Source organism: Styela clava, chromosome 3 (assembly GCF_964204865.1).
Source record: "Styela clava chromosome 3, kaStyClav1.hap1.2, whole genome shotgun sequence".
Classification (NCBI taxonomy): domain Eukaryota; kingdom Metazoa; phylum Chordata; class Ascidiacea; order Stolidobranchia; family Styelidae; genus Styela; species Styela clava.
In genome coordinates this window covers 24,128,647-24,143,061 of record NC_135252.1, presented here as the reverse complement: position 1 = coordinate 24,143,061, position 14,415 = coordinate 24,128,647, and the positions used below count along the sequence as shown (strand labels likewise).

At 39.1% G+C, this 14,415-nt stretch overlaps 1 protein-coding gene across 2 annotated transcripts; it reads left to right on the top strand.

Annotated features, from left to right (window-relative positions):
* Positions 1 to 5,134: 5,134 nt before the first annotated feature.
* LOC120330942 (beta-1,4-galactosyltransferase 2-like) lies at positions 5,135 to 10,595 on the top strand. Of its 2 annotated transcripts, none has more exons than XR_013474796.1 (5): positions 5,135 to 5,807; positions 6,068 to 6,235; positions 7,591 to 7,734; positions 8,418 to 8,585; positions 9,622 to 9,760. XR_013474796.1 is itself a non-coding variant. In XM_078110819.1 (5 exons), the coding sequence occupies exons 1-5, from the start codon at positions 5,192 to 5,194 to the stop codon at positions 9,779 to 9,781; spliced, it is 1,239 nt and encodes a 412-aa protein (XP_077966945.1). In that variant the 5' UTR covers positions 5,143 to 5,191; the 3' UTR covers positions 9,782 to 10,595. The 2 variants fall into 2 exon arrangements, 1 of the variants encoding a protein (XP_077966945.1); XM_078110819.1 differs by having other exon boundaries at positions 5,143 to 5,807; positions 8,435 to 8,585; positions 9,622 to 10,595.
* Positions 10,596 to 14,415: the final 3,820 nt, after the last annotated feature.

The following is a 14,415-nucleotide window of genomic DNA, read 5'->3' as shown; positions in this document are numbered from 1 at the left end:
ACCGAAAAAAACGATCGGAGTTCTTTCGAAGTATTTGGTGAAGGAAACTTGTTGATTGCTTCAACTTTTGAAGATAGTGGATAGATACCCTACGGTGTCACGTGATGGCCTAAAAAATCGAGCTCGTGTTTGCCGAACTCACATTTATCAACATGCAAGACTTGTCCGTATTTCCGTAGGCGTAAGAAAAGTTGCCTTGGTGCTTGGCGATGTTGTCCTTTAGTTTCGTTTGCAATTAATATGTCGTCGAGGAATACGAATATATTTTTCAAACCGGAAGTTACTTCCGACAGAAAACGAGAAAATGATGAACAGGCATTGCACAGACCAAATGGTAAAGTTACTGCTTCAAACAATCCTTCAGGGCAGATGAAGGCAGCTTTCTTCCTATCAGATCGATGGAGAGGTATTTGATGATATGCTTTCAAAAGGTCACATTTGCTGAAATAGTGGCAAGTGTAATTCATTGGTAAAATTGCGCATGTGAGGAATTGGCCATATGTCATTAATCGTCTGTATTCGGACCTCACTGCTATCCTCTTTTGGTACAACTGTGATCGGAGACGAATAAGGAGAGTTGGAAGGAACTATGTCTTCTGATTCAATAAGCTTTTTTGGCGTAAGAGGGGCGGGGCGGAATTCTTTCAACAAATTGGCTTAGTGGCACTGGTATCTCGGTGAGATGAAGTTGGCTGCTATTGATTTTCCAAAGGACTTCTTGTCATATATATAGGTATTTGAATTAAGATCGAAGAGACGCGAGTTGCGTAAGTCAACCACAAGATTATGTTGTGACAAAAAATCAGCTCCTAATATCGGTTAAGAAACACGAGCTATTTGAAATGGCAGTCATATTTGATATCGTTATCCAATGCAAATAACACAGCTCGTTGGCCATACCATGGTATAGGTGTACCGTTGGCGGCATACAGCTGGTCAAGGATGATTGTAACGTTTCGAATGTGGGGGAATTAACATCGGCCATATCAGCCAATTCATCTACGTTATCATCCGGATGGCCAGCAAGGACAACAGCAATATATGATGGCAATTTCTGGAAGAACATTTCCTTTAAAATGTTTTGGCTACAGTTTGTGAAATTATCTAGACAAAATTCACCGCGAAGCTTCACTAAAATCTCGGACGGTTTATGAAATCGACCATTGAGTATATCGGATATGCGATCTCTGAGTGATACGGAGAAAGTATTGATCAGAAGTTTCCGCAAGAGTGAATAACACCTAGGATTATGCCCGCCTGGTAGGCGGGAGCGAATATTCTCTAATTGGCGGTCATTCAAGCATCGAACTACATAATTACATTTGTAAATATCACCATCGATCCCTACTATACGGAAGACTGCTTCGGTTGATGTGAACCATGCGTCAGGGGAATGAGACCAGAACTCATTTATTTGGAAGGATGGATGCGGTAGATAAACAAACTCTGGTTGTGGAAGGACCTGTCCAACATTGTTATTGAGAGAATCGTTATTAAAGCTATCCCGGCTGTCTTCATTGACCATATTGTCATCGAGAATTCATGCGCATATTCTCTGTCCAAATATCGGGTTCAGTTCGAGAAAATAGAAAGAAATTGACGTTAACGATACCGATACAAATAATTCGAATTCAGACTAATTAGTATTGGTTTTACATGCGATACGTTTTCTAACAATGTTAGCGGGAAACAAACGCATTCACCTTCAGTAAGTATAGGCCAGCGCTGCGCTACACAAAACAACAGTAACAAGAACATGTTCGTGTACTATGCTGGATGGCTCAACGCTAAAGCGGGACTTTTGGCCGACTCGGCGGGACAAGACTCTGAAAGACGCGGGACGTATAGTAAGCCTAATCATATGCAAACCACGGGCCCTGTCCGGTTACCAGTCTATGTCAGGTATGTTAACCTGCTTTCCATTTCAGATGGATGAATGGTATTTTGTAGCAACGCATACAAAATGGAAGTTTTCCAAACATATATGTATTTTTGGACACGTTTAGTGGACATTTCAAATATTTCTGTTAGCTCTGTGAGATTATTTTTGTTTGCTATGACGTCACTGAACGTTCTGCGGACATCGGACGCCATTTTAAGTCCAACTGTACTGCTTCGCTTGGTGTGAATATATTTGTAGACTGTGATCTGACGGTACGGTATACCGTACTGTACTGCGAACAGACGTGTCCATATATTTGGGCGTAGCTCTCTTGTTTTCGGATATGCGTATTTTTGAGCATATGCAATAACATTTCCATATGCACTCCTTTCGACTCATGTTATATCATATTGGTTATAAAAGAATTATACATTTTATGACGATATTGAGCAATTTTCAATGTATCTTGTACTAGCCATGAAATTACTGTGAATTATTTTGAAATGAATATTAGACCATTTATGTATTCAAGCAGATAAAAGCTGTGCGGGAAACACGGGGTGTCATGCATACGAGGCTTCGTAACAAAAAATATTACCGAAATTTTATGAAATATCAGATCTCTTAGGGTTCATAGAAAATTCGAGAATAAATAAAAGTAATAGCCTTCTGCGAAAAATACAATCATTATTCACTGTAAATTTCAAAGCAATTGGTCCATTAGTTAGGAGATAAACATTTTTTTTTTCATAACAACAAGAAGAAAAATACCAACAACCTAATAGCAAAACAATCCATAGGTCCACTCCGTGTCCAATAAGAGAGCAATGCTCAGATATAAAGACAAGCGTGCCAAATCAATTCTCTGGTGAATTAAATTAAAACTCAATATTTGAAAGAAATATCGGGCCAGTGATGTCTAACAATATCTTAACGAATCAACAGACTATCCAAGGGATACAAGTGCGCATTTTCATAGCTCGGTTGATTCACTTAGTGAAAGGATTATTGATAGAAAGTCAGGAAAAGTCATTTTTTAGTAAATCGCATAAGAATAGAATGAAATGGTGTTGGAAAATGCGTAAGAATTGATGTCCTTACTGCGAATGCCGCAAAAGTCCATTCAAAAATAATGTTGAAAATAGCGGGGGGGGGGGGGGGATATTCTGTTCATTATGTTATTCCTATTTATCTTTATAATGCGATCTCGTTCAAGCATTCTTGTGCCAACTGACCTGACCCATACGAATCCGTAGAAAGTAAACAAGTTCAATACACCGGTACACTCTATTCTGAGCTTTATATGCCTTCTAAATCTACGTCAAATGCTGTACACGTAACAGACTGACGCATATGTTAGTGTTGTTGCCCGAGGGTTCTTACGCAAAACTAGCTAGTCCATACTGCATTAGACATTAGGTTGTACTTTAGCCTACAGGTGAAGTTTTTTGCGCAGAATGAGTGCTTCTGTTTAATCTGTATGTGTTTTAGTTAGTACTAGCGAGATCAACTAAATTACCGGTATTTGGCCATAAGCATTTTTTTAAATCGATCAATGTTTGGATCAGGTATTGCCTACACTTAAAACCAATACCGGCTACCGGCTAAATTACCGGTATTTGGCCATAAGCATTTTTTTAAATCGATCAATGTTTGGTTCAGGTATTGCCTACACTTAAAACCAATACCGGCTACTTCAGGTATCGTCTACACTTAAAACCAATACCAGTATTGCTTTAAAAACCGTTTCGCTTTATAATACTTTGTGGTCCGTAAAATACGGCAAGTGCTCGCAGGCAGTGGCAGGATTTAAATTTTTTGTCAGCCGGTTCCATCACACAAATGTCATATTTTTCAGACGGTTCTGTTACAAAATGTCATGTTTTTTTCAGTAATGCTAACCGGTTCGCTGATCGCATAAAATTCCGTGAGACGGTTCTATAGAACCGGCTGAATCCCACTACTGCTCACAGGTAACTGTTGAGATTTATTGTTGTGAGGATTAGGCATGTTTCTTCGATATACCATAAACTTTTATGTAAAATCGTAATTTTCGATTCCACTTGTCCCATGTCTGTGATGGATTTCCGCAAGCTTTTTTATCAAGGCTATCTGGATGAGGTTGGATAAACGCAACCTTCGCCAAACCAGAGAAAGGGGATTTTATTTTGTCAACCAGAACAAAACAGCCCACAACAATAGAAAAATAAAGCCACGAAAACATGTTTTCCGGTATAGACTGAAGGGAGCGATACGACCACGCGGTCATCGAAGTCAGCTCCCTCCGTTACTCTTAGGGCCCGCGCGATAACTTCAAATTTACGGCGATGCTTTGAAGTCGTTGTCCTACGAGTATCCAGGATTGCCTTCATCAACATCTAATTTCTGACACTATGTCAAGTTTTACTGTTGCCAGTATTAGGCCTGTGTTATACATTCATAATGACCTTGATCCAAATATTTATCAGCCGGACGAATGACATTCATTACAGTCAGTAGACTATACAGTAAGATGCAGCGCGATGTAAATACACAGCTACCGGTAACAATACAGCAGTCTCATACAAAGAAAACCTCACAAGCATATTTACGCTGCACGTGACAGCCTCATTATTGTTGTGTCATAATCACTTTATGGAAGACAACGTAAACAAATCTGTAGATCATAGTACAACTAGGATTCGATGATACCGTGTGTTCCCCGAAAATATGACAGGGTATTTTTATTTGAAAAATAACAAAATTAGCTTTTTCTCACTCACACGTATTAGATTAATCGGACCTCCTGAAGTATGCGTACCAAGATGGCGCACAACCTGAACACAGGTTGTGTACCAGGTTAGGGTTCAGGTTATGCGACTTCTTGGTGCGCATACTTCAGGAATACCAATTAATCATTTAAAACATGTAGAAGAGATTTCGCGCTATCGACTAGGTCTTATTTCAAGAGGAGGGCTTATCTTAAATTCACATTTAAAGTTCAGGATAGGTCTTATTTTCGGGGAAACACGGTAGTGATATGCTCTGATTTAGGATAGATACAAAGCATAGGCAAAAAGTGGGATGAAAATACAGATTCGCATTTTTAGTATTATAGCAAGCGAAGTCGTAAAGAATGCGGTACCGGTAGTCTACTGTGACAGAATGCATACCCGTACTACTTGGTTTTGGCTTTCGTGTCCATATATTTGAGTATCGCTCTCTTATTTCAATGCGCTTTTGGTGGAAGCTCGCCTATTATTTTATCTTTTTTTTTTTTAATTTCAAGATAGTTTACAAATAAATTAATAATCTAAATTTTATTTAAAAATGCTTTTATCCACAAAGCTTGCTTCATACCTCTTAAACAGAAGGAAGAAAATATTATTAGGTTTCATTATAACGTCATTTTTCATTGTGACGTATAAAACAGTTAAGAGGAATCAAGATCATATTTATTCGCTCATAAACAGTTTTAAATCGAAAGAAGATTTCATTTTCGATTTCTTCAATCGAACTGAAAACGATGACACGAAAGTTTTCTCACTGGACAATTTTACTTCATACTTCGATGATATATCCAACGAATTGGAAAAGTATGACTTGCCGCTTTGTCCAGAAAAACCTTCCGGACTAAAAGGCAATCTTAAAAGGCCGTATTATTTGGATTTTTCACCACCGACATTAGAAAAAATTTCTATAGACAACCCAGAATTGTCTATCGGTGGGAGATACGCTCCAAAGCACTGTCGTCCACGATTCAAACTTGCTATTATCATTCCCTTGCGCGGGCGCATGCATCAGCTCAGAGTACTCTTAGCGCATATGCACCCAATATGGCAGCGGCAGCAATTGGATTATACTGTATACATTATGTGGCAGAGCGGGGAGCATCTGTTCAACAAGGCTAAACTACTGAATGCTGGATTTCTGGAGGCGAACAAGGGTAAGTGAGTCACAATCTTTATGCCTTGTCTCGGTATATCGTGGTAAAAAGTAGGAAACGTTTCATCGCCAAACTACAGACGACGTGAACAACATGTACGGACGTGAATATAAGTGTTCATTATTACCCATCAAATACAACGACTGTGATGGCCAATTTGTTTAATCCGTGCTTCTAATTGGTTCGTTCATTTTGCAGATTACATACGATTGGCCAATTTATTAAATCCGTGCTTCTAATTGGTCCATTTATTTTTACAGATCGAAAATATGATTGCTATGTTTTTCATGATGTCGATATGCTTCTGGAGAACGATGAATGTCTGTACTGGTGCCCAAGTGTTGACAATCCTCGCAGTTTGTCCATTTACGTTGACAAATTTTTCCATCGTTATAAAACCTACCAACCGAAGTGTATACCAAGTACTTGTGAGTAGAAAATTTACTTTCTTTTAAATCAGGGTTTCCCAAACTTTGTCAAAATCTCCAGAGCAGTGGTTTTCAAATGGTGGGGCGCGCCCACAAATTGGGCGTAAACAATTTTTTGGGGAGGCGTGAAGCTGATTAAAAATAAAAATATTTGTGAGATTTGATCTTGCCCGCCTTATTTGGACATTTAAGTTCCATCCACTTATTTTCAACATGTTTTTTGAATAAAACATACGTTCCTTACTATCTATTTTTTGTAGCTTATTGTTAGCTAGTTATTTTTGAAGTGGAGCGCGAGATACTTGACAAATTCTGAACAGGAGGCGCGGCTTAAAGAGTTTTGGAACAACTGCTCTGAAGGTTTGAGTTTTGAAGTTTTATGGGCCCCAGAGTCAAAAACCGTAGTCGTTTTTAGCGAGTCCTCGTTAATATACGCCAGCGTTTCCTAGACTTTTTTTTCGTGCGGCGCCAAATTATCAAAGAAAAAACTCGCGACAATATTCACAGGAAAAAAATGCCTTTTAAAATTTGAAAATATTTAGGGCTAAGGAATTAAGGCAATGCGTGCGTCGCGGCGCCTCTTTCGCTCTCTTAGACAATCATGCAAAAAATTTAATAGGGAGTTTCATTCAGAGATGTGGAGCCGGGATGGGATTTCGTCATGTTTTGAATGACCTTTCGTTTCGTCCAGTTATTTGTAAATGGCCCTTCGGTATTGACAATTGCACATTCCCTACTCTAAAGCATTAGGTTGATTTGAGCGTCCTTACCGGTCAACGTTTAACGGTTTGAAGAAATGCTTGCGTTTTGTTTTCATCAAAATTTTATTTCCTTGGAATTCGAAACTGCAGTCATGATTTATTGCAACCCGGGGTCACCTAATATTTGTCTGTAAATAAAATTAATTTCTACAAATTATTTTTACATGAGGCGTTTTATCATTCGCAGTTACCTTTGCGCGTCGAAAACATAATTATCAGGGTCCAGTTTAGTTTAGTACCACAAGCATCTTTAGTTGGCGTGTCATAACCAGGTTTGCGTATGTTATTCCTAACTCCCCCCTGAATACGTCGTCCAAAATCGCGTCACTACGGCATCACAATTACGTCATAGAGCTTCCCGAAGAGAGCATCTCTCTCATATCGGGATTGTTACGACGAGAAAACGAGAGAAATAACCTGCCTGATTTCGGATGATCTTCTGCGCGTTTTGGACGGTTATCCGTATGGTTTGAGGGTCCTTGTTACGCCACTGTGACGTAAGTCAAATGAGGATTAGTAATGACATATGTAAAAAAATTGATGCCAACACTAGACCCAATCATTCATCTCTTGTTTTTTCAATATTTGTTTCAGTCCCAAGGAGCGAAAATGTTCACTACTTTGGAGGAGTTGCCATGGTTACAACATCACAATTCATGTCCACTAACGGTTTCTCGAACATTTACTGGGGTTGGGGCGGTGAAGATGATGACCTGTTCATACGCTTATGGAATAAGGGTGAGGTTTGCTTCACTTAGGACTGGTTTTATGTTTAGCCGTAGGAGTTGAAACCAGATAATACAGCTCAAAGGATGCACCTATTTCGGTACTCCCAAATCATGTGAACCAAGATGGCGGACACCGGAACGACTAGGCCATAATTTCAGGTACAAATACTGCGGAAGTTACTTGACTAGTCCCCGAACTTGTAATATAACTAAAATAAGGAAAATTGGAATGAAATTATGGCCTAACCCTAACCTGGTACACATACTACGTCCCGGTGTCCACCATCTTAGTTCACATGCTTTGGGAGTACTCCTATTTCCTTGTTTGGAGTTGCCGAAAGCTGCTCCAACCATTCAACCTACAAAAACCCAAACTATGAAAACGCACCGATGTTAACAAACATGTTTAAAGTGGGCGCTGTCGTAGTATATGAACCAAGATGGCAGATACCGGAACATAGTATGTGTACCAGGTTAAGGTTAGGCCATCGACCATCGTCGTTTTTTTTTAATTTTTCATTTCATTGGATTCATCTTTTTTTTATTGCTCTTGCTTTTCCTACTGCACATAGTATGTGCACCCGGTTAGAGTTCAGGTTGTGCGCCATCTTGGTGCACATACTACGAGAGCGCCATTTTATTATTTGTACCAACTCTTTAAATTGAAATTTTATAAATTATTTTTTAATAAAGTACATTCAACAATTCAGGCTACCGCCTCCATAATCCCCACGGAAAGAATTGTTCATATCATATGATTCTCCATCAAACTGAAAAATCGAATGCAGAAAATAAAGGGCATTTTGCATTGATGGCTCACGCCATCTCGCGGATGAAATACGAGGGATTAAACACCCTAAGGTGAGACTAATTTCTTATTTAACAAGTCTTTTATTCGCATATTGTGCACAAAGCATATTGCAAAATCCTAAATGCGAAGCAAAGGCACTGTGAATATGGTACCCCCGTAGTATGTGAACCAAGGTGGCGGACACCGGAATGTAGTATGTGTACCAGGTTAGGGTTAGGCCATTATTTCAGGCCAAAATACTACGGGAAGCTCTTGATTAGTCCTCGAGCTCGTGATAGAACTAAAATAGGGAAATTGGAAAAAGATTATGGCCTAACCCTAATCTGGTACACATACTGTATTCCGGTGTCCGCGATCTTGGTTCACATACTACAGGAGCCCCATGAATATTCCCTGAGGCGTGTAAAGAGCCGTGAAGTTCATTTATATTGTAAAAGAGGGGGGGGGGGGGGTGTCTCAAACTCCATTTACCCAAGAGGCATAGTCTGGGTGGGTCTGGCACGCATCAGGTTTTTCATAATAAAAGCTTAGATTAAAAAGTTCAAATCTTTTCTTACTTTATTTTTGTTCAATCAATCATTCAGCCGATGGACAGTGATGTCTCAACACATGGAAAACATGGTTACAATGTATCAATATAAATCTAAGCGTTAGTGATTGTGACATCAAAATTCGAACACTTATATTAAATGTATTAATCAGGCGAACTGAGCTAAGTGACCTGGCCACACTAACATTAAACTTTAATACAAAGGTAGGGGCCACAAACTATCGTCCTGCGGGTCGCAATTGGCCCGCGGGCCGCGAGTTTAAAACATCTGCTTTAAGATATTGTTAGATATCAGGGCCTACTTTTATTTAGCCTTGTTCAGATCAAAATGCACGAGTAAGCATAGTTTTACGTCATTACCCCCCCCCCCCCCAACATAATTTGGGGTGGCTTCGCTCTATTGAAATTTATGTGGTCCCCTCTTTTTCTTGGTGGTCTAAGCACATTCCTATTTGCCCGTTTTGACCTGACTAAACCATTTTTCAAAAGCCATTAAACGAAACACTTCCGACCTCATTTATGACCCTACTTTACAGATACAAACGCGTGTCAACCAAACGGGAAACGATTTTCACGAATATAACCATAGACGTCGGACAACCAATCAAACAATACGTTGACTTCATGATGTATAACGCTACTGAGAACGAAATATGTCATCGTTCAATGCCGTGGTACTTCAAGCACTACAACTGATAAACTTGAGGGCTTCATTATGCAATATTAAGTTTGTTGTGCAGTATTTGGAGCAACACTATCTCTGACCCAAAGGACGGGTGTGCAACCTGAGGCCCGCGGGCCAAATACGGCCCACTAGGGAAAATTGAGCGGCCCGCGGAGAAGTGCCTATCTGGTACGTGCGCTGCAAAGCCTCCATTCATCATCTATACCTGTGACGTTACAATGCCTTAACAGCTATCTTTTGCGAAGCGAACAACGCATGCCATAAGATCACTAACAAGAATTTTCTGGTACTCATGTGTTATGTGAATCAAGATGGCGGACACCGGAACGTAGCATGTGTACCAGATTAGGGTTAGGCCATAGCTTTATTCCAATTTCCCTTATTATAGTTATATTATGAATTTGGGGACTAGCCAAGTAACTCCCGTAGTATTTGTTTCTGAAAATATGGCCTAACTTGGTACACATACTACGTTCCGGTGTCCGTCATCTTGGTTCACATCTTACATGAGTACCCCTTTTTGTGTCCCAGAATATGTGCTCATATTCTGTAATGTTTATTTATCATGCAGTAGCTGTAACATTTTCAGTCAAATACACATATGTGTTTTTGTTCATTTTTGTGTGATATTATATTATTATACGATCATAATGAGTATTTGTTACGTTATATACAAATTATCAAACGTCATAATATGTTTTATTTACATGCAATTACGTCACGGAAAACGATGCAATTTTTAGTTTTTTTTATCTCTGCTTCGAAATAAATGTGAACTATTCAAAAAATGGACATGTATGAAAAGAAACAATTCTATCATGTAAACGAACTGCGAAGTCGTGAGTCCGCATGCAGGATAGGATTTATATATTTATTCCGGTGCATTTGATGGTGCGTAAACCGTAGCTACGTCGGATTAAGATATCGGGGCATGTCCAGCATCATACCCACTCAACGCTTTGCCTACTATAGTTTTTAACCAGAACGATTGCGATACTTGGGCGCGTATAGTCATAATAGTGAAAATCCCCCAGAACCCACAGAAATATTTGAAATAAATAAAGGCAAATAACCTTCCAGCGACTACAGCAATTTTCAACCACCGCAAATTTCAAAGCATTTGAACCAGTACATATAAACTTTATAAAGTAAAGCAATTTCTTTATAACAAGAAGAAAAATACCAACAGGAAAACAACATCGTTTTCACTTCGAAATTTCAGATAATGACCTCCTGAAAATTAATACAAATATTTGTAGCGGTTCTTCGACCTTTTTCGTCGCTACACGTCAGAATTTTTTTAAAGTTTATGCTACTGTAAGATAAACTACCGCCTAGTTTTTGCGTTCGTGTCCATATATTTGAGCATCGCTTCCTTAATTCCAAAAACATGTTTAAACAAAAAATCCAATAAAGCTGTATCCGAATGTAAAATGTTTTTCATCTCTTAATAAAAATTTTGGACTCATTGCAAATTGATTTTTGCCAGCTAGACAAAACCCCTTTAATTTAGGATAATCCATCGCGATGTTCTATAGGTCCCGAGGGCATTGAAGACGACGATTAGTACTCGAATCAATAGACTACTCAGGGTAGTAAGTGTATCAATACGTGTAGTTGGTTTAAAGTTATTTAATGTCAAATATTAGAGATAGGTTTTTAAACTTGCCAGAGTCGAATCCGAAATTTTTAATTGGTCGGAGTATGATTTTAGGATAGCATGGGGCTTAATTATATGGCGAACCACGGCCTCTCGTCCGGTTACCAGTTCATGTCGGGTATGGGTTTAGTTAGCTGATTATTTGTTTTCGGATGTGCATGAACTTGATGGCAGAAGTGCCATAATCGACCAGCGGTTACTAGAACCACGCTACGGCGGCGAGGAGTCTAGCAATCCTTTCGCACGTAATCAACCCCACTTGGGATTCGAACCTACGCGAGCGCTTAGCACGCCTACGCAGGGTAATCAGAGATGCGGTGGCGAGCGCTTAGCACGATGCGCCACACCGTCGAGCCTTTCAATCTTTTCTTTCCATAGAGATAAAAGAAGTCAAAATCTTCCACAAAAAGTCAAAAAAGTTTAGTTGCCTCAGCACTTTCAACATTTGAGAACAGGGGGGTAGGGGAATTTTCAGAGGAGGGGGATCCGAAATTCTCAAGTTAGACCAGTGGTTCTCAAACTTTTAAGCCGCGCACCCATTTTAGAGTCTCGCACCCCACATCAAAAATAACTAGCTAACAATAAGCTGCAAATAATAGATAGTAAGGCGAGAGTATGTTTTACTCAAAAAACACGTTGGAAATAAGTGGATGGAATGTAAACAATGAATTAAATGAAGTTTAAAAGGTAAATATCAAAAATAAGGAAAGCAAGATCAAATCTAACAAGAATTTTATTTGTAATTAGCTTCACACCTACTTCAAAACGTTGTCTCACTGCGTCTTATCTTTTGAATACCATTGGGTTAGTCCAGGGGTGGGCAACCCCTGGCACGCGTGCCGAACTTGGCACGCGAGCCCATTTATACAGCACGCGAGCGAGGCTTCAGAAAGTTTCAATACTCTTAAGTATCTGTTTAACTCGGTGTTCGTCTATTCATTATCGTTTGTTAATGATCCGTTATTTATTTAAACTATTTTTGTCCTCTCATATGGCTACAAAGAAATATATTATGATGTGACAAACGAGAATATTGGTCAGAGAACCGAAGACTTACCGATCGAAAGTTAGGGGATCCCCCAAAACAGCGCTCTTACTCCATAGTGACACCTTGTGTCCCATCATTAATTAATTAATAACTCGCTAATTTTACGACATAATTCATCCAAAATCAATATGCTTCTGGTCCGACATATGATGAATGCACATGCAAAATCTGGAGCAGATTCAATCTCGCTTTCGTAAGATATCGCGTGCATCTAACAGACAGAGAGACAAACAAACAGACAGACAAATACCTATCAACATACTTACCAATTAAAATCGATAAGTAATGAGTGAACATAGAGCAATTTTGTCGAGATGACCGCAGCATTCATTTGGCTACATTCTTACGTAAGCTCGTAGTTCGTCTGTGCCACGCTTTTTGTTCATTTCTGCTTGATTACTTATCGATCTTAAGATCGATAAGTATATTGATAGGTATTTGTCTGTATGTGTGTATGTCTGTCTGTTAGATGACCGCGATATCTCACGTCTAGAAGCCTATAGTATTTGGGTTAATTATGTCGTATAATTAGCGAGTTATTAACTAATTACCGATCTAAGATCGATAAGTCTTCGGTCTCCGACCGATATTCTCGTTTATAAAGTTGTAGAGTTATGTTGGTTAGAGTTACTTGATAACTCACTGTTATAAATTGATTTCGAAAGAAATATAAGCGATTGGAGAAGGGAATACAAGAGAGAAGTGCAGAAAACGAACTAATGCTTGTTTGGATGCGACCCCCCAAAATTTTCCGTGTCTTAAAAACTGGGTAACTGCATTACTCTCCATGTTTTCATCTACAAATGCTAGTGAATCTCTGTTCTCAGTTATGAACTTTATTAAGTCTCATAATAGTATTAGCCTGAAGGATGAAACCAGTAGTTCGTGTATTTCTTTGAAAGTTACAAAATACAAACCCAATGTAAAATCTCTATCAGCGGTAATGCAGCAGCAGAAGTCTCACTGATATAGAATAAAAAAAGTAACCAAATCTATTTGTAAGACTGATATTTTTCCGAATAGTGAATCTGTCTGTACGTGTTAAAAGGTTTATTATTGTGTATTTTCGCGTTGAAGTAGCACAGAATTGTTTTTAATTTTTGTCGGCACGCGGAAGAATTTTGTCGTTAACTTTAACCGATTTTGGTACGCGAGCCGAAAAAGGTTGCCCACCCAAGGGTTAGACCGTGACAGGTAGCGGGTCCGGGCAGTGGCGTATCTAGGTAAAATGGCGCCCATGGCAAAGTTTGAAAATGCGCCCCTTTGATCATTGACTAACAGTTTTTGACGACTGTTATTGAATTGAGATACTTGTACGTTAATATTTACGTAAAAATACGAGTTTCAATTATTTCCGATTTGGAAATATTTGATTGAAACATTGTACAATTGAAATATTTCGCCATTTTTGCGCCCCTGTCCAAACGGCGCCCATGGCACGAGCCATGGCTGCTACACCATAGATACGCCATTTGGTCCGGGTTGACGGTCTGAAAAGCGTTTCGAGTTACGAAAAAAGGAAATGTATGCTATTTTTCAAATTTCGAGAAGGAGAGGCGAAGTTTTGAATTTTTGTCGAAATTCTGACCTCAATTTTCTTGTCGCTACAAGTTCAAAAATTCTACTCTGGCCTAGCGGTTAAAGCGTTAGACGTAACTAAGCCAGCATCACATTTCAGTAATTTATTGGACACGTTTAGTGGCCATAACGATCGTTTCAAAATTTTGTTGTTATTGTTATTGTTATTTGTCTCCGTCTCCATTTTTAAAAAATCGCTTTTCTCTTCGAATACTGGACCAATTGCTTTGATATTTTCAGTGGTTAAAGATAACATTTTTCTCCAGAAGGGTATTACTTTTTTCTCTCGCCATGACGTCATCAAAATTATTGCCACTGGGTGGCGCTATGTGTCCATATATTTAAGCATAGCTCTCTTG

Excerpts from the sequence above, each read along its gene's own strand:
- LOC120330942 (XM_078110819.1), top strand. The coding sequence starts at position 5,192 with ATGCTTTTATCCACAAAGCTTGCTTCATACCTCTTAAACAGAAGGAAG. Across the intron at positions 6,236-7,590 it reads GAAGTGTATACCAAGTACTT|TCCCAAGGAGCGAAAATGTT; the intron begins GTGAGTAGAAAA and ends TATTTGTTTCAG. Across the intron at positions 7,735-8,434 it reads CATACGCTTATGGAATAAGG|GCTACCGCCTCCATAATCCC; the intron begins GTGAGGTTTGCT and ends TCAACAATTCAG.